Consider the following 26,723-nt stretch of genomic DNA (forward strand, 5'->3'; position numbering starts at 1 on the left):
CATTGTTCCTTCCCTCACTTTCAGCTCGGTACGGACACTGAGCGATCCGTCCCTCCTCTCCAGAGCACCGGAGCGACCTCACAGCATGCTGCCCGGGAGAGCGGCTGATGTCCGGCTCTGCGTCCTGACGAGCCGCTGGGTGCCCGCAGCCCTTGCGCTGCTCCTCCTCCTCTCCTCCAGCCTGAGCAGCACTCACAGCACCACGGTGGAGCACGACTTCCACATCGTCCATAATGTCGACAACAGAAGTAAGACTGGAATTTTTGATATTGTTTCGTTGCTTCTGCTCTGTTCGTTTGTAATAATCTGAAAATATTGATGAAGTGCGTTAGGAAGATTTGGGAGGCTGAAAGTTGAGGATCATCTTTAGCTGCTAGAGTGACGGTCTGGTTGAAGTAACCCCCTAATGAGCACCGAGTCTTCTTATTTTTAGTGTGTTTTAAACAACTTTACCCTTAAAAAAGTTTCACCATAATTTTTTCTCTCAACACTGAGCAATAGGCATCAGTTTGAAAAGTACTTTTTATCTGAAGGACTCATTTATTGCATCCCAGTGTTAGTTTTTTGTTGCTCATCTGTTTTCCATTACGCTCAAAATGCCTAAACATGCGCAACTATAGTTTATCACATATTCTAATTGTTATTTATTTGATGGCAATGTGAGGAACAGTAGAATTTTCATTTTATCCATTGTTAAAAAATGTTAAAAATGCATTAGTATCTGCTTTTATTGTCTTCTTTTTATTGCACAGAGGTTGAAGAGCACTTATATTGTCACCTTACTATTTCTTATATTTTTATACAGCTCGCATAGGGAATACACAGATAATACATGTATTGTAGTGAACTACATGAAATATGAAAAATAATAAAATAAATAAAAATAATAAAATAAAAATTAAGACTTTAAACATATGTAACCATAAATTCGTGTAAAACTTAAACGTTCTCTTATTTAAATCAATAATTAAAGATTAGATGTAAAGAAAAACATTACATTCTGTATCCATGCAGTTCCTGATGTCATTAATCAGATTACACAATTAACTCTATTCACTTATCATGGCTGTGTGTTCAGACAAGAGTATAAACTCACTCTGAAAAATAACCATTGAAGTGAAACTGTCTCTTAAAGATTATAATTCTGTTTTAGCTCAGTGAATGGTCTTTTTCTGGCTGTCATGTTGGTGTTTGAATCGTCATAATCACTGCCACTGGTGTGCTTGTCCGGTGTCCAGGTCCAGAGATAGACCCATTCTGGTATGTGGGGCGTGGGGTGAGACCCATCGGGCGTTTCGGGAAGAGACACAGCAGCGTGAGCAGCGGGGATCTGCAGCCTGTCATCAGGACGCTGAGTCTGCTTCTCAGCAGCCTCAGAAACAAGGAGGACCTCGGAAATGTGATAGACGTTGAGGAGGGGGATTGGTTACCATGACAGCATGCCCTCCTTAGTCTATTCATAAACTCCAATTGTCTTCATTTTTTATGATTGAGGGTATGTTCTCGCTCTTGGCTGTATGTCTCCATAATAGAAATCACTCACCAAATGAATCTGTACATATAAATGCATTCTATATTGATTAATAAACCAGGATGTTGTGATTATATTTGTGCCTGTCAGGTTTGTGTTTGCAGAACGACAACAAACTTTTAAGTTTTCAGATTTTATTCATTTCATAATACATGTTTTTCTCAGAGTACTGTGGCACATAGAGAATCGGTATTTTTTGCTTGTTAATATTTTCCCCAACATGTCGTATGGATTGCAACAAACGATTGCACATAAAAGTGAACGGCCCGCCTGTGGAGCTGTGCACAGCGAGCCCCACTCACGCTGGATTTAAACAGGAACAAATATAGGAACTGTTTTTAACTCTGTATGAATCTCATCATCTCTGAGTACCTGGGACGCAGTTCCAGCCGTAAATCAGACTTCCTGTGTGAATCCAGCCCTACGAGTCATGACACTGAAACACAGCCTCTTGCACACAACACTGAAAGATTGATAAACTTTGATTGGGCAATACATACATTATTCTATATCCATCTTTTCACACATATACATATATTAACAAATTGTGTTGAGATAGTATTATTTTCTTCTTAGGTTAGAAAAATACAGGACACTGATGATTGGACCCTTGTGGCTGTGCTTCTCATGGGAAATTTTACATCAATTTTTCGATAAAACCAGAAACATGCTTTTATACATCGACACCTCTGGAGAACAAGATTGACAAAAGTACAGGATCAATGTGCAGAAACCAGAGATGTGAAATGCTGAGATGAAAAGGTCACTAATAGAAGGGGCAGAGCATTCATACAGAAGATCATCACACCCTTTAGTTCAAGCAGTCTGTCACGATATCAGTCTTACTTTGACATCTGTTTGCATGGCTTACTGAGATTCGTGTCATGTAAAGATGTCACAGAGTAAAGAAATAACCCGGAAATGAAAGGCAGTATTCTCAAATGGAGTGTTTGCGGAGTACAGAGTGAATTGTACTCTCCGCTCCATAAAAAGCTTCCTGACACGTGTTTGATTTTAACATTTACCATCACCATTACTGGCAGAATGTCAAATGGTAAATGCAGGCATACACTGAAAGCACTTTGAGTCACCACACTGTGAGAGTCTGATGGGACTGACTGAGGAGGACTCCCGTGACAACAGAAGAAAAATGCCTTCAGTTTTCTTGAGTGGTATTGCATAAAAACATTTAGTAAAGTAGAAAAATAAATTGCATTGTAACAAAATCATGGTTTCATGGCATCGGTCATATATGGCCCGTCAGACTTCACTATGTAAAAATCCTCAACACATTTTCTTAATGCAACAGAAAAGTTTGAACACGACCCGGTGAAGGGGTAGATACTGTTTGTTCAAATGAAAGGCCACAATGTTCGAAAGTAATCGAAGAAGGTGAAAGAGAAGAAGAGAATGACTTGGGGTTGAAGAATACTGCAACGAGGGAGGGCTGTGGGACCAAACCTGAAGGTCAAACTGGAGCAGATGTACACGTCTCATCCTTACATGTCTCACACCTTTAACAGACTTTTATGTATGTGTGTGTGTGTGTGTATTTTCTAGTTCCTTTTCTGCATTAAATGGAGAGTTTGGGCCTATAAATGATCATTACAGCGGGCATTTGCTTCAGGGACAGTTGGACATTTTGGAGAAAACACTTATAATTTCTTGCTGAGAGATAAATGTGAATATGTACGCTGATCATGTGTCAGCAGCCAAAGGGTCATTCTTAAACTACTGGGTCCTATTCTGCTAAGGTTTGATGAGACCTGTTTGGGTTCTTTGTCATTCAGAGTGATGACATTGAAATGCACTTTGAATGGTAACAACAAGTTTGTCTTATGAGGTTATCTGAGGACATTGATTTCATGGCCGAAACTGTACCTAAAAAAAACCAAGTGTGGTAACTATAACCCTGATAACCCCCTATAACCCTTCTTGATTCTGATTGGTCGGTGATCAATAAGTGATCGATGAGCGCAGCAGTGTTACAAAAATTAAACTGTTTTAAACTGAGACACATTTTTACGCTGAGCGCTAAATCACATTTGATTTATAAGAAAGATAAACGACGATAGTGGACACAGCACCTACTACTTGGGGGTCTGTTTACCTCAGACCGTGGACTTGGACTATGGACTGTGGCCAAAGAGCCGGGGCAATTTATGGCAAAGAAAATTGATAAGTTACCTTTCGGGGCTTGTGACTGACAGGTGGTCTAAAAACATCAGAACATTTGCAGTAGTGCAGTGGTGGGGCCAAATGGGATGTGTTTTCATGGGGCTCAAAATCCCTGCAAAGGAGTACAGCAGTCTGCCATGTATCTTGTTGACGACAGTTTCAACCCAAACCAAGATCTTTTCATGTTGGCACGCTAAAACTCACCAATGTATGACTGTTTTACAACTAGAGCATCGTTCTTGGTTAGGTTTAGTAACCATGCCATAAAGGTACTAAAAGTACAGTCAGGTTTACTTTAGAGTGAGGGAAATGCTGGCTCTGGGGATAAAAGCAGAGTAATAACAACATAAAGTTGGTGCTGCATCTACACACAGCCCTGGACTGGACTCAGAGCGATAGAGGCGATGTGTAGATTCTCTGAAGTTCTGGACTAAGTGTTAGTTGTTGGTATTTACAGGAAATTAAGAGTGTTGCCTCTTTGTTTCTGATATAAGGGGAATGGCTGTTTTTATCATGCAGATATGTTAGTGGTATTGATCCTCCACTGTAACTCTGGGGAAAAATATCTATAATTTCCCATAAACCTCTTCTTAATCATTCCTTTAGACTGCTGTTAGGGTGTTTGGGAGAGATTTCCAAAGTGTAGATTGTGTTTCATTATTACCATTTTGCAATTTTACTGTCAGGAAGGGGGGAAGAAGCATGTTTTGGCCCTGAAGTGATGCACATCTAAACACTATGTTCTGTTTTGTGTTATGACATTTTTAAAATGTTTAATTTCTTAGAGGTGTTACAATCATTCCACAAATAAGCTTGTATTATCTGATGGCTGTGTGTGTTTTCTGTGTTTATGTGTGAAAATGGACAATCATCCCAATAAGCTCTGACGGGGGGTTAAAGAATGATACGATTCCTCGTGACATTTCATTTGGTGCGAGAGAAGATGCAGTATAAAACACGGCTCGACCTCTTTTTGGGACACTGAATCACAGAAAGTTTCACATGATTAATCCACGTCTTCATTGTACAGTAAATCACAATACTCTTGCAAACAGATAGAAAAAGGTGATGAGAGTTATTTTTGTCTGTACAGGTTTTTTTCGTCGGGTCATGAGGAGTGATTGCAGATTTTAAGGCAGAGACGCTGACAGTCGAGTCATCCTTGCTTGTTGGTGTGTGCATTGTGAGCAGGAGAGAATGACGGTCAAAGTGGAAAAGAGGATGGTCAGGGGCATCTGACTGATGTGGGACCATGCCGGGCTGAGAGCTGAGGGCTGAGTGCTTGGTGGGTCACACAGGGCAGGTGTTGGCCCCTGCTTGGCCTGGAGTTGGAGGCGGACACTGGGTCAAGGCACTGGATGAGGGCCCCCATGTCCCTGGGGCTCTGGAGTGGCCCTGAGGGACTTGTTGTGCTGCTGACTGCCACTATGGCCGAAATGCTTTCACCTGAGGCTCTGGCTCCGATTTTTCTGCAATGCATAAAACACAAAGCAGTGAGCAAAGTTACCTTTTATAAGTTTATTTTTCATTTTTCCTTTATCAGATAAGACAGCTGGAGAGAGACAAGAAAAGTGGGGAGCAGAGAGTGGGGGAGTCGAACCAGCTACTACATGGGGCCTGTGCTTAAATCAGTGCCTCAAAAGTTGCATTTAATAAGTAAGTCTGTGAAATCTGGGGATGTCTACAAAAAGGAAACTATAAATAACATATGATTCACATGGCAGCTGACTTCTCCTACCAAACATATACTTCCAGCACACTGTATGATGTGCTGATAAAAAGGGACACTGTAAGCTGGAATCAATGATATGATTAGGGGACTTATTCTGTCTCATTGTCCAGCTCTGCTGTCGGTGTGGAGCTGTGCTGAAAAAGCCACTGATAATCAGAGCTATTGTGAGGATGCTGGTGAAGAAAAAAAACCAGACAAAAATGAAAATAAAGAAGGCCCTAACAGAGAAAAAGCCATTCACTGACATGAAAAGGAAGCAACTTCTTGTTGGTTGATAAAACAGCCTTCTCCCCCTGTACAGTGTGTGTTTCCATTTTGTTGCTTTACATCTAATGGAGCTTTTCAAACACCCTGTCCCCATCCTGCCAATGAATTCATTTTTACATCCTTTCAGCAGCCAATGTCTTCTTCTAGGGACAAAGCATAAATGTGTGATGTTAACTAAAGGTGAATAAGTGTTCCCTCAGCTCTCCCCAGCTGTCTTTGTTCACACTAACACATCAACAGAGTATGTGCATATAAGGCTTTTAAGATGTGCCTGGGGTCAGGAGAGTGTTACACTATATACCGTGTGACTCAGCTCAGGTTAGTGAGCTTGCTTTACTTTTACTTAACGTCTTGATGACTGCTAAGATGAGGGATGTGAAGTGAGTCCAACAATCACTGGAGTGACCTTCCACAACTGAAATACAGTTCTGTTTCCCCCCTGATCTATTAACTGTACAGAAATGATCTCTCTTGTCTCTGATGGTCTTCATTGCTTTTTAAGGACATATCCAGGCATCAGTATTAATTCCAACCTGTTTCACAACTAGGTATGTGCAATGATTTTCGAATATTTGGATATTCGCTTTGTAAAAATTGAAGTTACTTTGAATATTTTCTCATTTTAAAAGTACAATATTTCATCGTTTTTACCAGTTCCTGGTTGTAATACGGTATTCCCGCCAGACGGTGGCCATAGAGCGTCTTAAAGCTGTTTGCTAACCGCATTAAGTAACAAAAGAAGAAGAAAACATTAGCGACAGTGGCAGTGATATTCTCTGTTTCTGAATCTCACACTACTACACACGTATTTCCAGTGACTGAGCATGGCTGAAACATGTAAACACACACGCCACGCCGCATCACAGAAACACCAACATAAAGATTGAGACAGATGCTGTCAGAGCCTGCTACTAACAGCACCTTGTCCTGCTGCTGGTTAACGAGACTGCCACACAAACGGGCTGTTAATGGGGCAGGTGTGTGTGTGTATGCTGATTATTCGAATAATCGTCAAATGGATGCCAATGATCATTGAATAGTATTTCAGCTTGAAACACCCATCCCTATTCATAACTGGATAAAAACTCCTCACAGGAGCTTTAAACTTATTTGTACCTTTCATTGGAGGGGCTGGAAGCTTCCTCCTCTGATGGCGTGATGAGTCCAGAGTTTCAGGCTGTAATCAGAAAGTATGTTTATTTACTGCATACACAATGTATTTCTACACTGTGTAACTTTTACTGTTTCAGTCAGACTGCTCATGTTTTAATGGTGTGAAATGTTTAATGCTGCAGCAGAACACTGTTTGTTTGCTGTCCAGGCTCAGACCTCATCATTCCCCCTAGTTTTATTTTGCATGCAGAAATTTAAGGAGTGATGAGAAATTTTCTCAACTCGCCCTGGTGGGAGCCTGCAGGTGGGTGCTGGGGAAGTGGTGGGGCTGAAAGTTTAGGTGCAGAACTGATGTCAGGCTGAGATCAGAAATCTCGCTGCTTAAATTGACCGCCGAAATGGGAGGATACCTTTATCAGATGACTGAGGAGAATGATGCAGCTAAAAGTGCCTGCCTGAATTAGCTTGCAGGCGTTCTCAGTTAAAGGAGGTTTTTGTTAATTAGTGAGTGGAGGTGAATGTGTTACATATCCACAAAACCTCAGTGATGACACCACAGCTTTAATTTGCAACTCTTCACTGCACTACAGGTCTCCCTCAGGCAAATGTGAAGATACTAACTCTTACTGAACCAAAGATGTATAAGGCTGTGTGAGAGTTGTTGGTGAACCTCTCAGGGTTTGTGTTACCTTAGCCTTTGGCTTGAACTTGGAGAAGCGATTGCAGGCAGTCACATTCAACCCAGCTGTTTTCAGAGCGGATATCCTGGACTCAATGTTTGAAATCTGAAATGAACAGACAATACAAAATTCAATATTAGCTCTGTCTCAGTTTAAAAAAGAAAGCACCCAAAACCCAATTTTACTTTTTAATACTTCACTTCTACTTTTTCTTTGAATGATGTAGAAACAGCCCAACCTATCTCCTCTCTAACTAATATCTTATTAATATAAAGCTCATAAAAAATCATTGTGTGGGAAGGTTTCCCACCTGTAGTTCAGAGTGCTGAACCTGAGCAGCTGCAGTGGCCACCTGGTCCTCCAGGAAGGCCAGCTCTGTGTCTGTGGTGCCGCTGTTAATGGTGCGGGCACAATGCTCCAGGTCCCCCAGCGCCCCCTCGAGCCCGTACACTGCACCAGCAGCCAAGTACACCTGTGAGGAGATGAGAAGCCAGTTCACAATAACACTGAATCACTGGTCTGTAACTCCTAGTTCATGCTGCTGGACCTGTTAGCTTACATTCTCCTCCATCTTGGTCAGCCTCTGGTCCAGCCTGCGGGCCTCTGCGCTGTTGGAGACCGGAGAAACACACGAGGACTCAGATGGAGTGACGCCCTCGCCTCCTGCCTCGCCTATCAGCTCCTCTGTGGCATTCAAAACCTTCAGCACCTCGGTAGTGATGCTGCAGAGAGAGGCCGCCGAGTACTTCTGCTGCTTTTCAAAAACATACATCCCCACACAGACACGGACACACACACACACACACACACACACACACACACACACACACACACACACACACACACACACACACACACACACACACACACACAGATTGTACAACCATGAGATAGCAACATGACACCCTGTTGGGCTTAATGTCAACAGCTTTGATGATTTAAAGTGAATAGACATGGATTTAGTTTCAGTAATGAACTGATGAGAGCAAAACAACTTAATGTAAACCTTCACATAAAACCTCTTAACACCACATTAAGGACAGAAAGTGCTTAATGTAGCATAACAACCAAAATGATAATGAAAATATATTTAATTTTAGGACCAAAATACAGAATACAATAAGGACAAAACATTTGGAGTGTCGTATAAAACCATTAAAGTGAGAAAAAGGCATGTTGAAATCATTATTTGAAAATGAAAGGGAAATAAAAACTTCACGGGACTTCAAGTTAAAGATTTCTGTTTGCTAAATAAACATTTTGCAGGAGACAAATACAAACATATCTGTCTCTTTTCACATGTTTTCTGATTTGTGCACATCTCCACGTGTGAGACGAGCAATGAGGAGGAACAAAACAAAGAACTGAAGGTGAGAAAAGCAGCAGAGTATGGAGGAGGTGGAGAGGAAGTAAACAAGGTTTCAAGATGAAGCTGTGGGAGTGATTGATCTTTACTTTTTAGGGCTTTAAACAGGTTAAGCATGCTGCAATGAATAGAATATCCCTTATTACAGCCTGTTTCAAAAAGTGGGCTGCAGGGTTGTAATTATCTTGTTTGTGTGTTCAGATAATGAATCAGGGGTTTTATGAGCTGTGTCTCTCAGTCACATGCAAAGAATATGCAAGATTGGGCATTTATCACAAGAAATACTCCAAAAATGTGCATGTGCTGATGAAATGTCATGTTTTGAAGTTTTGTTGTATAAAGAAGTAGAAATGGTACATGTGTTGAATGTCACACACTCAGTTAATTAAATTTGAAGTGGTTCATTGGTAGAGATCTGTCACTAGCATATCAAATGCTTTAAAAAGACATTAATGAAAAACATGTTAGTCACTCTATTTACTGCCAGTCACTGTCTCCATAATCTGGAGCAGCTTGTTCATCCAAATTCAAGCATGTTTCCAAATTCAGACTGTCAGGGATGAAAAATAATTAACGCTGGAGATGCCTAATAAATAAAGCTGTATCTGAAAAGATACATGGTAAGAAAGAGAAAGAGCAGTGAAGAGAGACAGATGTAATTCAATAATGAATCAATCACTGGCTGAAGCCTTGTTCAGCTGCATCAGAGGCGTATTGATCCATCTCTCTGTGGTGGCAGTCTGAGAGGTAGAGCGTCAGGTGGTGGGGGATGTGCGGGAGATGAAGGCCAATGATTTGGATAAGACAGGATACAATAAAAGGTGAGAGATGAAAAGTAGAAGACCAAACATCTTATCTTTTGAGAAACATTACCTTTCAGTAATCTTAAAAAGATGAAGAAGCAGCAGCAGAGATATTGACTTGTGTTGGTCGATGGAGAGGCGGGTGTTTTGGTGAGAGTCTGATGTTCTCGTCCTCTCCTAAGAGCTAGACTAACACCATGCAGATGAAAGAGTCTGACATGTATGCACGAGTCACTGCTATTGACTTTCAAAGATACATTTGGCGTTTCAAGATATCCCCCTTTCAAATGAAGATATAAAAATAACTCAAGTACAGAATATATGAGTTGTTGAATATAACATGAGTTCTGTTGTTTAAATATGAAATGATATGTTTGTTTTGGACTCAGGAAGCAGCAGAAGATGGACTAGCCACATTTTTAAATGTTGAACACACATTTCTGATGATATAACTGAGGTGTGGTTCAAAGGACAGGATGCTGTGATAAAAAACGTCCTGATTGTGGGGTCAGAGATGTGTGAGGAGGGGGAAAGGGTGGAATTATGGTACGTTTGTTTAGCTCTGGTGACAGATTTGGAATAGATGAGGATCATGTTGGATTTTTTGCAGCTAACTTTGACGCAGTTGGCTTAGACCCATGATTGTATAGTATAATAGAAGTATGTGATTCTGTGAAAATGTGGAGTTGGATGTGATTATTGTTTCGAGTAAGGACCATGTGGAGGATGAACAGGAGAGGACCGTATACCAAACCCTGAGGGACGCCTTAGGACCAAGCATTAACCTTCGCCATTGAGAAATAAAGCCAATAGCTGCTCACATATTGCCGCTAAAAGGCGAGATAAGCCTCGAGTGCAGTGTGTAACATGCTGAGGCTGAACAGTGGGGCGAAGTCATCACATCACTGATCCATCAGTGGTTGTAACACGAGCAGTATGGTGGCAACATATGAGGTCAGAGCTTGCAGAGCAGAGCAGTGCAGTGTGTGTGCATGTCTGAATATTTGTGTTTGTGTATTGCAATGCAAAATCCCACACTGTGATGCCACTATAGCACTGTTTCAGATAGAATATGTCAGAACTGATGTGTAAAGGGTGGTGGAGCTTTTGAATGGCACTGCTGCAAAATCTCACTGTGCAAGTGACTAATGTTTACAGCCTGATAGAAGAGCCTTTCCGGGTCTTAACCTCTTTTCTGTATTCGTGACAACTCAAGGTGGATGATCATTGTACGGCTCACCTGCTTTTGATTACATTAGGGCTATATGTTATGCATAATGGAACATACTGTAACTAGGGGCGTGGCTAATTGACTCACAGGTTGGTCTGTTGTAACTGTTTGCCAAATGGCCTCAGCTCCACCTTTGTTTTTCAAATATGGCATCTGACATTTTTGGGCTACATATCCAGTCTTCACAAACCAATGGGTGAAGTGATGTCCATGTGTTTATAAGCTGTAGATGTGTGGGGCACATATGGCTAATGAGGCAAAAGCTGTGAGTGGTTTTGGTAGGGGAATTTTGACTGTTGAGAATCATGCTGGATATATCACAGATTACTTTGACCACCCTGTACAGAAACAAAATAATATATGTAAGCCAACTCAGAGTGGAGAAGGTTGCAGTGATGATGGATTCAGGGAAGATGTAGACCTGGATGTCATTGCTGTGGCATTTTTGCAAATTGCGAGCAAGTAGACAATAAACAGGAGAGGACTGAGTACCAAACCCTGAGGGACACCTTGGGACAAGGGAGCAGGGGGGGAGTTGCAGTTATTGATCCTGATAAATGGATGTCTGATTGTCGGTCATTACCCAGGAGATGGCAGTGCCACGTCTTTGTGACATGATTGGCATGCTAATGTTTGCAGCAAGCCCCTAACTGCATCTGTACCAGTTTTTAAAGCTTTTGAAAGATCATAAACTCCATTGTCTTAAACCATATCCTTCCCATATCATTCAAGGTTAAGTGCATTAACAAGTTCAATCATATATGTTTCTAATCTGTGTCTTGGTTCATCAGTTTAAAAAAAAAGACAACACCTCTTGTACCAATTTCTTGAATGGCACTGTGCCGTCTGTCTGTTTCATATAGTAGATATATTCTTTGTCATGTTGGATGCTTCTCTATAATAAGGTTAACTCAATGTAAGTGCAAAAAGTACTACAGATTCAAAATAATCACGGTCATGGTCACGTTTTCCCTCATTCAAATCAAGCTGAGATGTCAGTTTCAAAGGGAGCAGTGAAAATAAGAAACATTGATCACACTATCTCACTAGTGCTTGTCTCATTGTGAGAGGAAACCATTACTCACACAGGAGCCCTTATAATGAGTCTGGGTAATAACCTGCATTGACCCACACGCCTAAGAGCTTAGAAGCACGTGTGTGTGTGTGTGTGTGTGTGTGTGTGTGTGTGTGTGTGTGTGTGTGTGTGTGCGTGTGTGTGTGTGTGTGTGTGTGTGTGTGTGTGTGTGTGTGTGTGTGTGTGTGTGTGTATTTGACTTTGTGTGGATGATTGTAAATGGAGTGGATTCGCTCTTATTGAAAATGTTAAAACTGGAACACTGGCTTTAACCTAAAGGATAGAAAACACATAACATAGTATTCAAAATGTGGGCATTCTGTGTGTACAATACACCCTCTCAGACATGCTTTTGTTGTTAATATACAAAGACCAAATGTACTCCAAAAGGTAAATTAAGGACCTAAGCTCCTGAATTTTCTGGGTGGAGGGTTTCCTGACAAAGGAGTGAAAAAACAGGTGCTCAAACTAGACCGAGCAGATTGAACTGCACCTCAGGAGACCCCTCGGTGAAACTCCTGAAGTTTGCAGACGACACCACCGTCATCGGTCTCATCCAGGACGGAGACGAGTCTGCTTACAGACAGGAGGTGGAACAGCTGGCTCTCTGGTGTAGTCAGAACCATCTGGAGCTGAACCCGCTCAAGACGGTAGAGATGACAGTGGACTTCAGGAGAAGCCCCCCCCCACTCCCCCCCCCTCACCATCCTGAACAGCACTGTGTCTACTGTGGACTCTTTCAGGTTCCTGGGATCCACTATTTCCCGGGACCTGAGGTGGACCTCCCACATAGACACAATCAGAAAAAAGGCCCAGCAGAGGATGTACTTCCTGCGTCAGCTCAGGAAGTTCAACCTGCCCCAGGAGCTGCTGATCATGTTCTACACCTCCATCATCCAGTCTGTTCTGTGTACCTCCATCACTGTCTGGTTTGGCTCTGCAACCAAACTAGACAAACACAGACTGCAACGGACTATAAGGACTGCAGAAAAAATCATCGGTGTCGACCTGCCCCCCATCCAGGACTTGTACCGGTCCCGGGCCAGGAAACGGGCAGGGAGCATTACCGCTGACCCCTCACACCCTGGACACAAATTCTTCAAACTCCTCCCCTCCGGCAGGCGCTACAGATCACTGTGCGCCAAAACAACCCGCCATAAGAACAGTTTCTTCCCCCAGGCTGTCACTCTGATGAACACTAAACCATAACAGTGTCATACCTGTCAGATAAATACTCTCTGTAAATATACATGTAGATATACAATGCAACAATTCTCAAGCAGAATTCCATATTTCTATTTTTTGTATTATTTAACTTCTATTTTATAATGTAAAACTACCTCTGCAACTCACCACTGCACTTTATCATATTATTTTAGCCTGTACATATTAGTCAATGCCTATATTGTTGTTTCTTTGTATTTATAGCTAAGGTTATTGTTATTATATTTTTATTTTATTTTTTATTGTAGTTCTTATTCTTATTCCTATTCTTATGCCTTGTACAAAGAGAGCACAGTTTACCAAAGTCAAATTCCTTGTGTGTTCAAGCATACTTGGCGAATAAAGCTGATTCTGATTCTGATTCTGATTCTGAACTCACTACAGCTGAAATTGTAATGATGGATAATAGATAATAGGAATTGTTGGCTTTTCTTTTTAAGGGGCATTCCTTAAACGAAAATACTGTTTTCATTTGTTTCATAAACTGCTTCTTCTCTCTAAGTAATCATTTTGTTTTGGAACTTTCAACTCTGTTAGATTGAACCAAGAGGCTCGTTCAAAATTTTAAAATTTCCTGTGCTGTTTGTTCCTCAACCCTTTTGTTAGTTTTCTGGGCTTTTTATGTCTTTACTGTACATGGAGGGTGGGAAAGTGGATAGAGTCTGTGAAGAGAGAGTGGGGGGTGTCAAAGGTCTGTTGGTTAAGATGTGAAGCCAAGTCGCCTGTTTGGAGGACTTTGGATGTTCCAAGGGCGACTCATTTCCCAGTTTTTAGAACAGAAATATATGAACAATAACAGTCAAAAATGAACACAATATATTTGACACGGCTAAACCAAGGAACACAGAATCTGCTGGTTAACAATGTCAAATTGGTTTGCAGAACAAGGCTTACACTAGCAGAGCTAGCACCACCACCCTTCAGTCCTCAATGCAGGTTAACATCCACATGTTTGTGCTGGTTACACATCTCTCCAGTTGAGGGGTTATATGCCAGTTTAACAAGACTCAGCCTACACACAATTCTATCTCCAAGATGTCATTGAGATGGGAAAAGTTGCTCTTTTCTGTACTTACATAAAATATTAACAGGTATAAGTTACAAGAAAGAAAATTAAATGACCATTGTACAATACAAAAGAGAGGAGGGAAGGATACGGTATGTAATTGTATTTTGATCTGTTTTTTCCTTCCCTTTCTTTTATTTATTTATTTATTTGTGTTTACCTATTTTTATTATTTTTTAGCACAATTTCTTTGTTGCGATAAAACATAGATAAGTGACTAGGTTAAGTTTTTATTTGACCCTTTCCTTTTTATTGATTTTTTTATTGATTTTTCTTTCTTTTCTTTCTGTTTATCTATTACACAATTTTTCTGTTTTATAAGGATATAAAATTTTGGAAAATGTATGAATGTAACAAAAATATGTTTACATCCAGGTAGTAGTGCATTGACGCATTAAAGCAGCAGCCATTGACCTGAGCTACAGCCCCAACTAGTGGTGGGTGGCTGCAGTAGAGCTTAGATACAGCATTTCAGGCCTATGACAATAAAAGTTTCCATAATTAGCTTAACTGAGGTAACTCTGGTGCCAACTCTTTAATCATTTAGTCGTCCATAACATGCACACTGCTTTTGAGAACTACAGTCTCTGTACACGAAGAGCGATTTATATCACAGATGGACATGTTGTATTGAATGTCTAGAATGTTTTGCTGAGGCAAAAATGGTCCTCTGGTCAAAATAAGACCAGATTGGGTGCAGATTTAGCCTTATGGTTAAATCGCGCACTCATAGCAGGTGGCTTGGTTTTAATTCCAGCCTGCAGCCCCTTTCCTGCATGTCATTCCCACTCTCTCTCCTTGTTCCTGCTCTATCCACTGTCTTCTCCTCTCTAAATAAAGGAGTAAAAGCCCCAAAAATATATAAAAAAATAAGACCAGAATGTTCTTACTCACAACTGGACCTGTGGCTATTTCAAAATGTGACTTTTTATGGATTGTTTTAATAATAAAAAACACATTTGCAGCTATTTTGTGGCGATATGATTCTTTAACACAATTGCAAAACAGTGTTTCTTTAAAACCCCTCAAAATAAAATGTTTCAGCTGAGATCTTTTTTACATATTTTGGAGCTCCCCAAATATTCAGTCATATTTTCAGGAGGTGACAGTTAAAAACATTTTTTGAGTATGGATAATCTCAACAATGCATCTAGGCAACATTGCAGCTCATCTCTTCCTTGCAGATAAATACTTGTTAAAGATCTTATTAGCAGCAGTAGTGTTAAATGGTTGAAATCCAAACCACCAGTAGAGACAGACAGGTTAGTTATTGTTTGTAATTAAGAAAGTATGGAGAGAATGACTTTCTCACTCTATCTAAGGGCAGGAAAATGTTGCTGTGTTGTCTCCTTATGTTTGTTTACAAAAATAAAGTGTGTCTTTCAAACTGTAAAGGCCTGAGCTGTGCACACGTGAAGCATCATGTGTGTTGTTGAGCATTCACATGAAAGGGGAATGCCTTTCTGCATGCTACAACAGAACAGGTTTAACAAGTTGTATGTGCGCATGCAGCTGGTTTGCTCTTCAGTACAGTGTGTTAGTGTGTGCGCACAGTATGATGGAGGTTTGGTAAACAGATCCATATCCTAAAATGATAGAAGGCACAGGGCACAACGCACCGCAGGCATCCTTCCCTATCTGATATCTCACCTGCTGTAAGAGAGAGGAGAGCAACTGAAGCCTCTGCTGTTGCTCCGAGTCATTCTGTCCCTCCTGATACACACACACAGGAACATACACACACACCCACAAAGCAACACACGAGCCAAGAAAGAAAAAGAAGGGAGGCACAGAGGACACGGGATGAGGGACAGCAGTGATTGTCACATCGTACAAGGTGAAGAGAGGAAGATGAGAGGATGAAGAGATATTAAGAGAAAAAAAGAAGATGTATCAGAAGTGAGACAAACAGACAGTGTTGACCAAGCAGGGCAGAGACAGCAGCAGACAGTGAGCAGCACAAATAAGTCTAACACAGTCTCTAATGATCCTACCTGGTTGTCTGACAGCACCCCCTCCTGGGATGAAGGTGTAATAGCAGGTGAACTTGCGCTGGATCCACTCCTCTTTGCTCCCACTCTGGGCTCCGCCTCCTTCTCCACATCTCTCCTGTACAGTCTCTTACTCTGTCTGTTCAGCTCTCTTTTCTCTCCTCTCTTGTGCCCCGGCTCCTCTAGTCTCTCTTTCAAACTTTCCACCCTCTTCTCTAACCTCCTCTCTTTTACTCTTCCTTCTTCTCTCACTGAATAACTCTTAATTAGTCTCTCACCTCGTCTCATCTCCTGTCCGTTCACTTGGACTGTTTCACTCGCTTTCTCTCTCTCCTTAAAGCTGGTCCTGTCTCTTAATCTTTCCAGAACCCTCTGCCTCTCTCTGTCTGTGTCCTTCGGCCTCGTCTTCTCTCTCTGTCTGTCACTCTCTTTTTCCATCTGTTTGTCCGCGGGCCGCTTTATGCACTCCTCCTCGGATGAGCTGCTGTCTTTGCTGTTGGCCCGGCTGACCAGCTCGCTGAGTCTGGATCTGAGCTCCTCCTCTAGGGGGTCTACAGGCCCTGGGCTGCTGGGCGAGTGCCGGGACCCCGGGGCCAGAGGCTGGGGTGGTGGGGAGCTGAGTGCGACTGAATTTTGGACCACTGTGTGAAAGTCTTCTGGCTCGGGTGTCATGGCATCTAGTTTGAAGGCTTCCGGTGCAGCTGTGGCCATTGGCATACTGTCAGGGGCCGACTGATCCTCACTCATGCCCCTCTTCAGGAGGGCGTTGAGCAGAAACCCACCGTTCTCCTTGAGGGGCAGAAAAACAGACGAAATACTCAACCGGAAGTAAAGGAATCAGAAAAATAAACACTGCCATAAATATAAGAAGCTCACTACGAAGCAAAATACACAAACCACACAGAGGAACTGAGCAGATTATTGAGTCTGGATTGCATCATCACACAGGATTGTAATTTGCTGCCTCTCGACGGGGAAACAGTGTTTTACAACCACTTAATTTCACTCTGGCAAATTGGGACCTGTAAGTCAGATTTATCAGGAAACACACACACTGCTCCGAGGAGGGGCGATGTTTCACCTGCACTAGAGGGTACGCTGACTGAGCATGAGGCTGGCTTCCGGGCCGGCTCCTCTCTGATGACGACTCTCTCTTGCTTTTCCTGCGTCGCCGAGATCTTCTGATGAGGTCGTTCTGCCTCTCCTCGGCCTCGCTGCTGTCTCCCATCACCTGAGGGAGAGGACGGAGAAGAAGAACATGAAGTATGTTTTCGAGGAACTGTTTCATTTAGGTTAAAAATATGCTATGATATGCTTTGTGTTTACTGTCGAACACAGTAATCCAAAGTTAAAAGTAAAGAGAAATGACCTTTGGGTTGAAGTTCACGTCCAGAGCCTCTGAGTGGTGCGGATACGGAGTAAAGTTCTGCTGCAGGTGTTGGTGGTAGAGCAGCTGGTGATGAGGGTGCAGGTGTGTGTCTGGCGGTCCTTTCTTCCTCAGGTGGTTGGAAGGCGGTTTGCGAGGACAGGCGGACAGCACTGATGAGGCCTCTGAGTCTGAGTTGAGGGTCTCTGTGTTGGTGAACTGGCCTGAGGACGGAGAGGTGATGGGAAGGTGCTGCGTGTACGTCCACTCCGGGTCGTGCTGCGAGTCCGTGTAGTAAGTATCATCGGATAATTTGCGTCTGAACTGCCTCAGTGCTACGCCCCAGCATCCTTCGTCACCCTCCTCGGAGTCTGATCCCATCTCGTCGTACGCCGAGATGACGCCGGACTCTTTTTCCAGCACGCTGAACACCAGACTCTTCCTCTTGGTCAGCAGGCTGGGCCGGGACAACTGTGAACTGTGGAGAGCGATCCAGTTACCGTCTGGGCTGTGGAGCACTGAGGATGCACCTGGAGGAACACATGGAGACAGTAAAATGACCCAACCGCAATTTATACCAACAATAATCAATAGAGGAGTCTTAAATCCTTAGTAAAGTAAACGATGCACATCTGAATAAACTTTATTCATCATCACAGTGCTCACAGTGCCTGAAGATGATTTATAAAGACATAACTCAAAATGCTGAGTCTCTTGGTGTGATATTTACTGGAGTTGTCCAGGCGGTCCACACTCCTCCAGGTCGGTAGGGAGGTAGCCTTGCCCTCCCTCTTCAGAGACGCGTACTCTTGGAGGCTGCGTCCCACCCCTGCGCCTTCCTCGTCTGGGCCCTTCTCTGGGGAGTCGTCACTGGTGAGGGAGAACGCTGAGCGGGATCTCTGTGAGGACACACACACACACACACACACACACACACACACACACAAACGGGACCATGAGCAATAAATACTCCATCGTAAGAGTCAAAAGAAAAAAAGAGCAAAGAAACATATGTGATGGAGACGTTTGACAGATTTAAACTCGGTCATCAGTCTCTTCTTAATTTGGCTTTTGTTCACTGGAGTCTCAACAGGCCCTTCAGATCCAGACAGATTATCACTGCTTGGACAGAGAAAGCAGCACGAGAGCCAGGGAAAGTCACACATTATAGTCTCATATAGTAATTACATAATATAAAGGAGAGCACTCAGTCCATCTGGCTGATCTCTCTTCTGTTAGTACGACTATGACTGTGAGGCAACTCTCTGTCCAGCAGGGGGAGCTAGAGAACAACTGAAGAAGAGACAGCAGGTGCTCTGCAGGGTTCTTTACATTAGATATGTCTGTCTGTGTTTAAAAGAGATCCAAGGTGATGAAGATGAAATATAATAATATAATAATAATATAAGATGTTTTCCTAGTCCTCTTAAAGATGAGCCACAGATGTATCTTGATTCATGGACTCTGTTTCCTCGATCAATGTTTGTGGACATTCAATTAAACCTAATCTTAATTTGCCATCCGAGTAAGAAGACTGCTAAGGTGAAAGTTTGGTGAAAATGAGCTGTTATTGGAGTAAATCAGAGGAACACATAATTCTTCCAGTGGGTGGGATTGAGGTATGAGATTACAGCATCAGCGTTGAGGCAGCACTGATGTTAGTGTGCGTTTCCACGCACTGTGTCTTAGCGAGTGTGTTTGCAGAGAGCTGATAAACACAGCCCGTCCCACTGTGGGCCGCGCCTTTCAGAGAGATCCCTTCATATTTCACGGGACTTTGATCTTCCCTGAGCGAAGCGGCGGGAAACAGAACGGTGGAGCCCGGTGAGAGCAGCTTTGATGCTTCACTCACACACGGGACGATGACAAATCTGCAGGAGTCCCTGCTGACTGGTAGTACTATCACTGCCAGGTGTGTGTGGGCCCCGTGTGTACTATACATCTCTATGTGCTTTGAGCAACCTGTGTTTTGTTCACATTATGCTTTGCTTTTGCTGTACTTAAGAGGGAATGAACTGTAAAGAGCTTCAAACTGTGGAAAAGGAGGAATTAGTCACGCATCTATGAGTCTTTTGTTGCCTGGTGGTCTGTTTTCCCTGCACGCAGCAGATGAAACTCAAAGTTTTCATGCAGCATAAGGATCCCTAATAGCTCAAGAATACACATCATGCTAATATGAAGAGAAAACTAAAATCTGAAATATAAATCACACAGTTATTTCAACACTGTGTTACTTATTCTAATGTCTAACACACTGGAATGACTGTATCTTGGCTCTCTGACTTAAACGTGTGCTTTAACACCCTACAAAGTCCAAAATGTGCAGCTTCTGTGCAGCTGTGTAACTTTTCTGGTACTGTCTGTTTTCACTTGGACCCTGCTAGCTGCCGTTAAGGTTGTGAAGGTGAAGGAGTGGTTCCCAAACTTCTTCTGCAGGACCCCCCTCCCTTCATCTTAGACATTAACACATAAAACCAATGAACCACTTTCACAAGGCAAGCAATTAAGAGTGAAACTTCAACACGTGACTCCCATATTTTGACTGTTTGGGCAGCCCATCGTTGGTGGAGGTCAAGCTGAGAGCCAGATATGACTCATCATAACTTCTTATCCTTGTTTAAGCAGCTGTGACATTAGGTGTAGATTCATCATCAACCTTACGTTTGCTTATCACATTGAGGAAATTGGCCGTGCTTTGCTTGCCATGAAGAATCGTACAGTTTTTATTAGGCCGTCATTACTCCCGGCCCTCTCTAGGGGTCAGGCCCACAGGAATCACTGGCCTGTGGTAATGGTTCATTTTATTTACATTGAAAGTCGGACAGTGTTCTAGTAATCATCTGAAACAACTCGGATAATACTTTAGCCTTTAGTTCACGTTACTTTTAGAATTGTTAGCCAATTCCAGGCGATGACACCAGACCAGGATAGTTTGTGGGCGAAAGCAACATGACATTGTTTCATGGAATGTCATGTTTTTTACTGAATGTCTCTCGAATCTTATTGATTGTCCTTTGTGTACGTTTGTTTATGTCTGGGAATGCATCACTTGAGTGTCAATATTAACTTTGTTGTATTCCTACAATGAAAATCAAGGCTTCTGACGACATGTTCACAAATAGAACTTGCACAATACTATCGGGGAACAAAACAAGACTAAAATGCAAATAAATGCTGTTAAAGTTCAGTTTTCTACTCCTGCTGCAGGTAGACATCATCTAGGACAGAGGCTCTCAATAGGCGGCCCGCAGTGGCCCCCGGACTGTTATCCCGTCATTCTGTGTTTTGGTCGGGTCCCTGCGTGTTTACCGGGACTTGTCTCCATGTCAACGATACCCAGACAGGCTGTTACTGGATCAATTTTTAACTTTCACTTTCGTTTAAGGAGTTGTTCGCATATTGGCACTTTGCCAGCTGTAGGACCCTAGAATGCACGATAACGGTGTGTTCCAAGTTTACTGCTCAAAGAAAAGTGGATGGTGAAAATCAACGATTGAAAGAAGAATGTAGTGAAAGTTTTGAATTCACTCACCCTCCAACCACCACAAGACCCATGTGCTTAATATGCCAGGAGACTATAGCTGTGCTGTAGATTTCCAATTTGGAACGGCATTATGAGACGAAGCATAGGAATTTTGAAGAGACATTTCCACAAAATTCAGAAGTAAGAACTACAAAATAAATGCACTGAAATCATCATATCAAGCTGCAAGCAGGACTCTTGACATATCTATGACACAAAAAACACACAACAACATTTACAGTTGTGCTCATAAGTATACATACCCTGGCAGAATTTATGATTTCTTGAGTAGTTTCTGTTGTCTTTATGATATAAAAAGAGTAAATACAGTTGTTTGATAATAATTTGCTTCACCCAACCACTAACAATGAGTGAAAACAAAGTGTTTCTCTTATCTTTCAGATTCTCTGAAAAATGGCCAAAAAAAATCACAAATACTGCCAGTGTATGTAAACTTATGAGCACAACTATAGTTCATATTTTTGTTGTTATTTTGAACAAAAAGGACATTTTGTTTTGAATATTACCATACTATGGCATTTGGTCTGACCGACCTCATTAAATGGACCTTTGGCTCATTGAAAAAAATATTTGTGGCCCTTTAAGATTTGTATTTGGGTACCCCTGATCTTGGATTTTGAGCTTGGGGTTACTGAAGTTTCTCTGAGAGTCCAAGTCGGAAATCTGACTTCAGGGGGCGTTCGAACTTCTGATATCAAATGAAATGCACACTGACTTTGAAAGTTGTGAGGGTTGAAACTACATACTAATGTAGTCATTATGGCACATGTCTGAGACAAAACCTTAGCTAGATAATCGCACCATCTTCAGGGTAAAATATCTTAAAATTACAAAATGATTCTCTGCACTTTATGTTGGTGCCTTTATACTGATGCAACCAGTTTAGAGATGAAACAATCGATAAAAAATGTAGTCCTTTACTCCAAATTGTCTGCCAATACCCTTGGAATATTATGACTATGCTAAAGTTAGCTTTGCAACATCTTGAGGGTCTGAAGCGTCCTCCTTGACTCATTATAAAAGAGGAGCAAGATCCAGAGAGGGCACATGGCAGAATCGAAGCCACATACAGAGTGGGACCTCACAGTCACCACATGTCCTTGTGTGCTACAGAGACGCTGCAAAGATTTTTCTGCCAAACAAAACATTCTTCTTGAGACAACATATGGTCCACCCTGAGGAGCACATACCAAAACACAGACAGAGGAGCTTTAGAGTACACGTGGAGTAAAGGGAGGAAGAAATGTACATCTTTACTGGAAAACCAAATGACCCTTCTTTAAACACACAGTGAGGATCAGAGGAGCGATTCCCATGACAGACGGATGAGACAGTTCTGTTTAGACTTCTGAGGATATGTTTGACATAGTTCAGAGTTTCACAGCATGAGTGGAGGCAGACACTAACCCAGAGGGTGTAGGAGTGCCTCAGGGTGTCCTGTGCTCCTTGAGAAGAGCCTTGAGTCTGGGACGGAGACGGCAGTTCACCGGATGGGAGGAGAGACTGAGTCTGAGGCCAGACAAAGTCATACTCTGTCTGCATCTCTGAGCGCTTTCTCCTCTGGATGATCTGAAGACAGAGAAGAAGAAAAGGAAAGTCTTATTAATATTAGATTAAATCACTTCAGCAAATTGGAATAAAATATGCAATCCCATAAAGGCCTATTATGTTTACACTCGGGCATCAATAATTCATTGTAATGAAAGTTTAAAACCAACAACCCGGTGTCTGTTTGAATCCTCCTGAAATATTAGGCTTAGCTGGAGATAAAAAAAACCACATTTTCAGATTGTCCTTTACAGGCCAGCAATCGTTAATTAAAGGTGCAAAGTTAATGCAAATTACAAAGCATGGTTCTCATGAAAGAGGCTGACATTTGAATTTATATTCAAACTTAAATGTGACATTCAAAGACCGTGTCTTTTTTCTATGATGCTGGTGTAACCAGGAGTTCAAAAGATGAAAATAACTTCAATTTGTTGCGTTCTTTTGCTGTTTCTTGAAAGAGTAATGAATGCAAACATGTTATTGAACTTTATACAACCCTGTCCTAGAAATGAGGACAAACTTGGACCTGGAAAACAACTTAAACGCTTCAAAATGTGATGGAAAAATAAATGTTTATAAAGTCTAATGAACTCTGGCTGGACTTACTTTTTGTACAATGGTTGTGGCAAGTTCCTCTATGAGCTCCTCTTTGTGGTCCCGCAGATACCGAGCCTCATTTTGCTTTTCCTGCACACACAAACACACACACAAACACACACACAAACACACGCACATATATACTGTTCAAAGCGACTGTGTATTACCAGGAGAGGCTCCGTGCAGACATCTTAGCCAACAACCATGACTGCTTCCTACTGATACAGACACCAAGAGGGAGGCCGGAGGAAGAAGAGGAAGGAGATGAGGAGAAAATGGAAAAAGGAGAGATGGAGAGAGTGAGAGAGAAGAAAGAGGAGGGAGAGATAAACGTCTCACCAAGCTGTCACTGAACTCCTCTGCCTTAGCGATGGCCTCCTCTATGGCTTCCTCAGCGACACGCAGGGCGACTGTGAGCGTGTCTGCCATGCTGTGTCCTGATGACAGACACAGTGTGAACTTTTATGAGATCAACAGTTTAACAACACATATACACAACATTTCACCTCCACCTTCTTAAGCTTATGTAACACCTTTTCTCTTGTCAAATAGTCCCCAAACAGTGAGTCGTAATACTTCCTGATGGGCAAATAATAATGATCGGTGACCCCTATTAACTATTGCACAAAGTTTGAGGGTCTGGACCACACCTTATTATGCGCCCTTAAAAGGTTTATAGAACTGTTTATGAGCTCTGCCCCTGAAACGTTTTAAAGTAGCATGCATGTCCCTCATACCCTGAAGTTTCCCCTGCTGGATGAAGGAGGCAGAGAGCAGGGAGGGATGAGTCTTGGCAGGCCGGATATGACATCAGAAGCTTGCAGTGAAAGCCACAGTGGCTGTTCTCGAAACCGCCTGCTACTAGGGATGTTAATTGGATTGATTGTTAAGAACTTACTCAAACACATTTTTTTGTTCTGATTCTCTAAACATCATGTGGTCTCACTTTGTTCAGCTATCAGGGAGGTGTTTTCAGTTTAAAGCATGTTTCATGTGAATCAGCTGACTGAAGGTGTTGCACACAGCGGAGACGCTCATCTGGGGGCTGCTGCTTAGTGACAGGTCTCCGAGAGCGCTTTTTTCCTCCGCCGCCAGACTGATTATGACTCAGTTGCGCTCCCGGCTGACACCTGGCCACGTTCATATGCTTATTTCTCTCAATAAGAACGAGTGACAGAAAACTGGACACTGTGAGTCTGACATATGTTTCTGTTCAGTTCCCTTGTTGAAGTCTGAGCCTTCACTTTTATGACTGTATGTCCGCAAAGATTATGAGCCTGCTCCACATGTTGATATTCAGCGTGTTTAACATTTTGAACACCTCAATACGATCCTTAGTTATTGAACACTGTCCGTTTTATATACATTGTGTTGTGAAGGAAAATTTGATTGAGGGGAAAAACAGATTTGGCATTGTTTTTGACATGGAATACGTTTATGTTTTTTTAATGATTAATTGATAATTGAGCGTTAACATTTCCAAAGATCGATCACGGAAAATACTTGAAATTTGCATCCATACATTGGATTTCCGGTTTTGGGAAGCGGAAGTAAACAATGGCCAAACTGATAGAGAAACTGCTTCTTTAGCATCACTTGTGATTTAAATTGTTAAGAAGTGATTTATATGGAATTCAATAATTTGCCTAGAACCTAAAAACTGAGTGGCCCCGTCATATACAGAAAAAAGAAGACGCATAACGCTAGCGCTGTGCATTGTGGGAAACAGTACGCAAGGCAGACTGGTCTGCTGCATACTGTGAAATTTTCCCGAATCAATATGACATCCGGGTAGATTTGGCATACTGCAGATTTTGCTCTTTTTCACATACTACATACTGAATTTGGCCGAATCAGTACGTAGGCTACTGCTAGTATAGTAGGCGGTTTGAAAACAGCCTGTGTGACTTTTCAACATGATGGCTGATGAAGCAAATGAGACCTTTGCTATGGGGACGTTCTTGCATTTATTTTGAAGCTACATGCAAATGGTCAGATGTGCTGTTAAAGTTTAAAAAAATTTCTCCTTCTTCAACCTTTGAAGTTTTCATTTATCTTATTTTGTAACATGTCAAACTTTTGATTCGCCCCTGCACACCTGTCATTATTAATTTTCCTGAATATTTCCTTTCATCGACTCACCCTGACTTCATGAGGAAACTTTATTTATGAGGAAAAAAGTCTGGGTGAGATCAGGGTTTGCATTCTCCCATGCAGCCCACCCAAAAGTTTCAGGAGGGTTTCAGGAGCGTGTGTGAATACAGCAAAGAATACTTAACAAAACAAAGAGAATATTTCGCTCGGCCTCTGTAGCCTGCCCCCTGACACATATCGCCAATGTGGAGAGCACAGATAAATGTAATACAGGCCACACAGACACACACGCACATGCACACGCACACACACATGCCCCCACACACATGCCCCCCCACACACACACACTCACACACACTCACAGATTGTTTGTTTGGGTTTCTCAAGAGCAGCCATTATCTAAGCAGCGATCATCATCAGCGCATAAACAACTCATAATCACGTGCAAAGAAATGAAATTAGCTTCATCATTAGGCTGGGGCTGTGTGATTGTGAGCCCGTTTACTTGAAGGTGTATGTCTGTGTGACTGTGTACAGTGAGCACACATTAGTGTGTGTATCTTCATATGTTTTCTGAAGCTGTGATTTTATGTGCGTGAATCTTAATGGCTTTTCAGTTGACTGATTTGAAGAGGACATCTCCCTGTTGTGTAGCTCATACAGACAAGCACTCAGCAGGATGGTCTCTATTTGTTAAAGCAACAATTAATGAGCAATAAACGTAAAAACTGGACCTCTTAAGAAAATGGAAAGAGGGTGAAACATTGCAAAAAATCAATACGGCAAACACAGCAGACAAGAAGCAACAGCAGAGCGGAGAAGATAATGTCGACTGTAATTGCGGCTGAAATTACCCATCAGCGCCACCACGAACCTGTCACCTTCCATCACAGCAAATCTCACCTTCACTCTGTCTGTAGAAGGCGGAGTCACTGCCACAGATGCTGCCATCATTGTCGTTGCCGGTGCTTCCCTCGTGAACGCTGCTTTCTGCAGAGAGAGAAACACAGAAATGAAGCCTTTAGATAAAAGCCTTCAAGCTGTCACCTGTCACACATACCCAGGTCTTACACTCCTATCACACCAACTAATAAAGTAGATGCACATAGAAGTTGGTTACACTGCGCACAATGCCACTAAACTCTCTTTTTGTACTCTCGTCATCTGAATTCCCAACTCCATTTTGTCATATTGTCAATTGTAATCTTTTGTTTCTCGTACATGGTGCTTTTCCCCGCTGTGCATGAAAAGGGAAAACAAAGTAGGAACAAAATGACAGTTCAAAGAAAAGGACTACTCGCTCTGGTGCTTATCATA

The 26,723-nt window shown here is 42.2% G+C and overlaps 2 protein-coding genes across 3 annotated transcripts; one reads left to right on the forward strand and one right to left on the reverse strand.

Annotated features, from left to right (window-relative positions):
* Nucleotides 1-1,605, forward strand: prlh2 (prolactin releasing hormone 2). The gene is made up of 2 exons (XM_034706820.1): nucleotides 1-248; nucleotides 1,239-1,605. The coding sequence occupies exons 1-2, from the start codon at nucleotides 86-88 to the stop codon at nucleotides 1,433-1,435; spliced, it is 360 nt and encodes a 119-aa protein (XP_034562711.1). The 5' UTR covers nucleotides 1-85; the 3' UTR covers nucleotides 1,436-1,605.
* A 3,014-nt stretch (nucleotides 1,606-4,619) lies between these two features.
* Nucleotides 4,620-26,393, reverse strand: myrip (myosin VIIA and Rab interacting protein). 2 transcript variants are annotated; one of them, XM_034705859.1, is made up of 14 exons: nucleotides 26,310-26,393; nucleotides 23,652-23,749; nucleotides 23,322-23,402; nucleotides 22,575-22,736; nucleotides 18,354-18,522; nucleotides 17,627-18,153; nucleotides 17,339-17,488; nucleotides 16,261-17,046; nucleotides 15,917-15,979; nucleotides 8,061-8,252; nucleotides 7,812-7,973; nucleotides 7,511-7,606; nucleotides 6,825-6,885; nucleotides 4,620-5,178 (listed from the first exon to the last, which is right to left on the reverse strand). In XM_034705859.1, exons 2-14 carry the CDS (start codon nucleotides 23,739-23,741, stop codon nucleotides 5,135-5,137), a joined length of 2,583 nt encoding a protein of 860 aa, XP_034561750.1. In that variant the 5' UTR covers nucleotides 23,742-23,749; nucleotides 26,310-26,393; the 3' UTR covers nucleotides 4,620-5,134. The 2 variants fall into 2 exon arrangements, with proteins under 2 accessions (XP_034561750.1, XP_034561751.1); XM_034705860.1 differs by lacking the exon at nucleotides 15,917-15,979.
* Between the last annotated feature and the right edge of the window lie 330 nt (nucleotides 26,394-26,723).

The sequence above is a fragment of the Notolabrus celidotus genome, chromosome 17, assembly GCF_009762535.1.
Source record: "Notolabrus celidotus isolate fNotCel1 chromosome 17, fNotCel1.pri, whole genome shotgun sequence".
In the NCBI taxonomy this organism is placed as follows: domain Eukaryota; kingdom Metazoa; phylum Chordata; class Actinopteri; order Labriformes; family Labridae; genus Notolabrus; species Notolabrus celidotus.

Excerpts from the sequence above, each read along its gene's own strand:
- prlh2 (XM_034706820.1), top strand. The coding sequence starts at position 86 with ATGCTGCCCGGGAGAGCGGCTGATGTCCGGCTCTGCGTCCTGACGAGC. Across the intron at positions 249-1,238 it reads CCATAATGTCGACAACAGAA|GTCCAGAGATAGACCCATTC; the intron begins GTAAGACTGGAA and ends TCCGGTGTCCAG.
- myrip (XM_034705859.1), bottom strand. The coding sequence starts at position 23,741 with ATGGCAGACACGCTCACAGTCGCCCTGCGTGTCGCTGAGGAAGCCATA. Across the intron at positions 8,253-15,916 it reads TCTCCTCTCTCTTACAGCAG|CAGAAGTACTCGGCGGCCTC; the intron begins GTGAGATATCAG and ends TTTGAAAAGCAG. Across the intron at positions 5,179-6,824 it reads TCCAGCCCCTCCAATGAAAG|AAAAATCGGAGCCAGAGCCT; the intron begins GTACAAATAAGT and ends TATGCATTGCAG.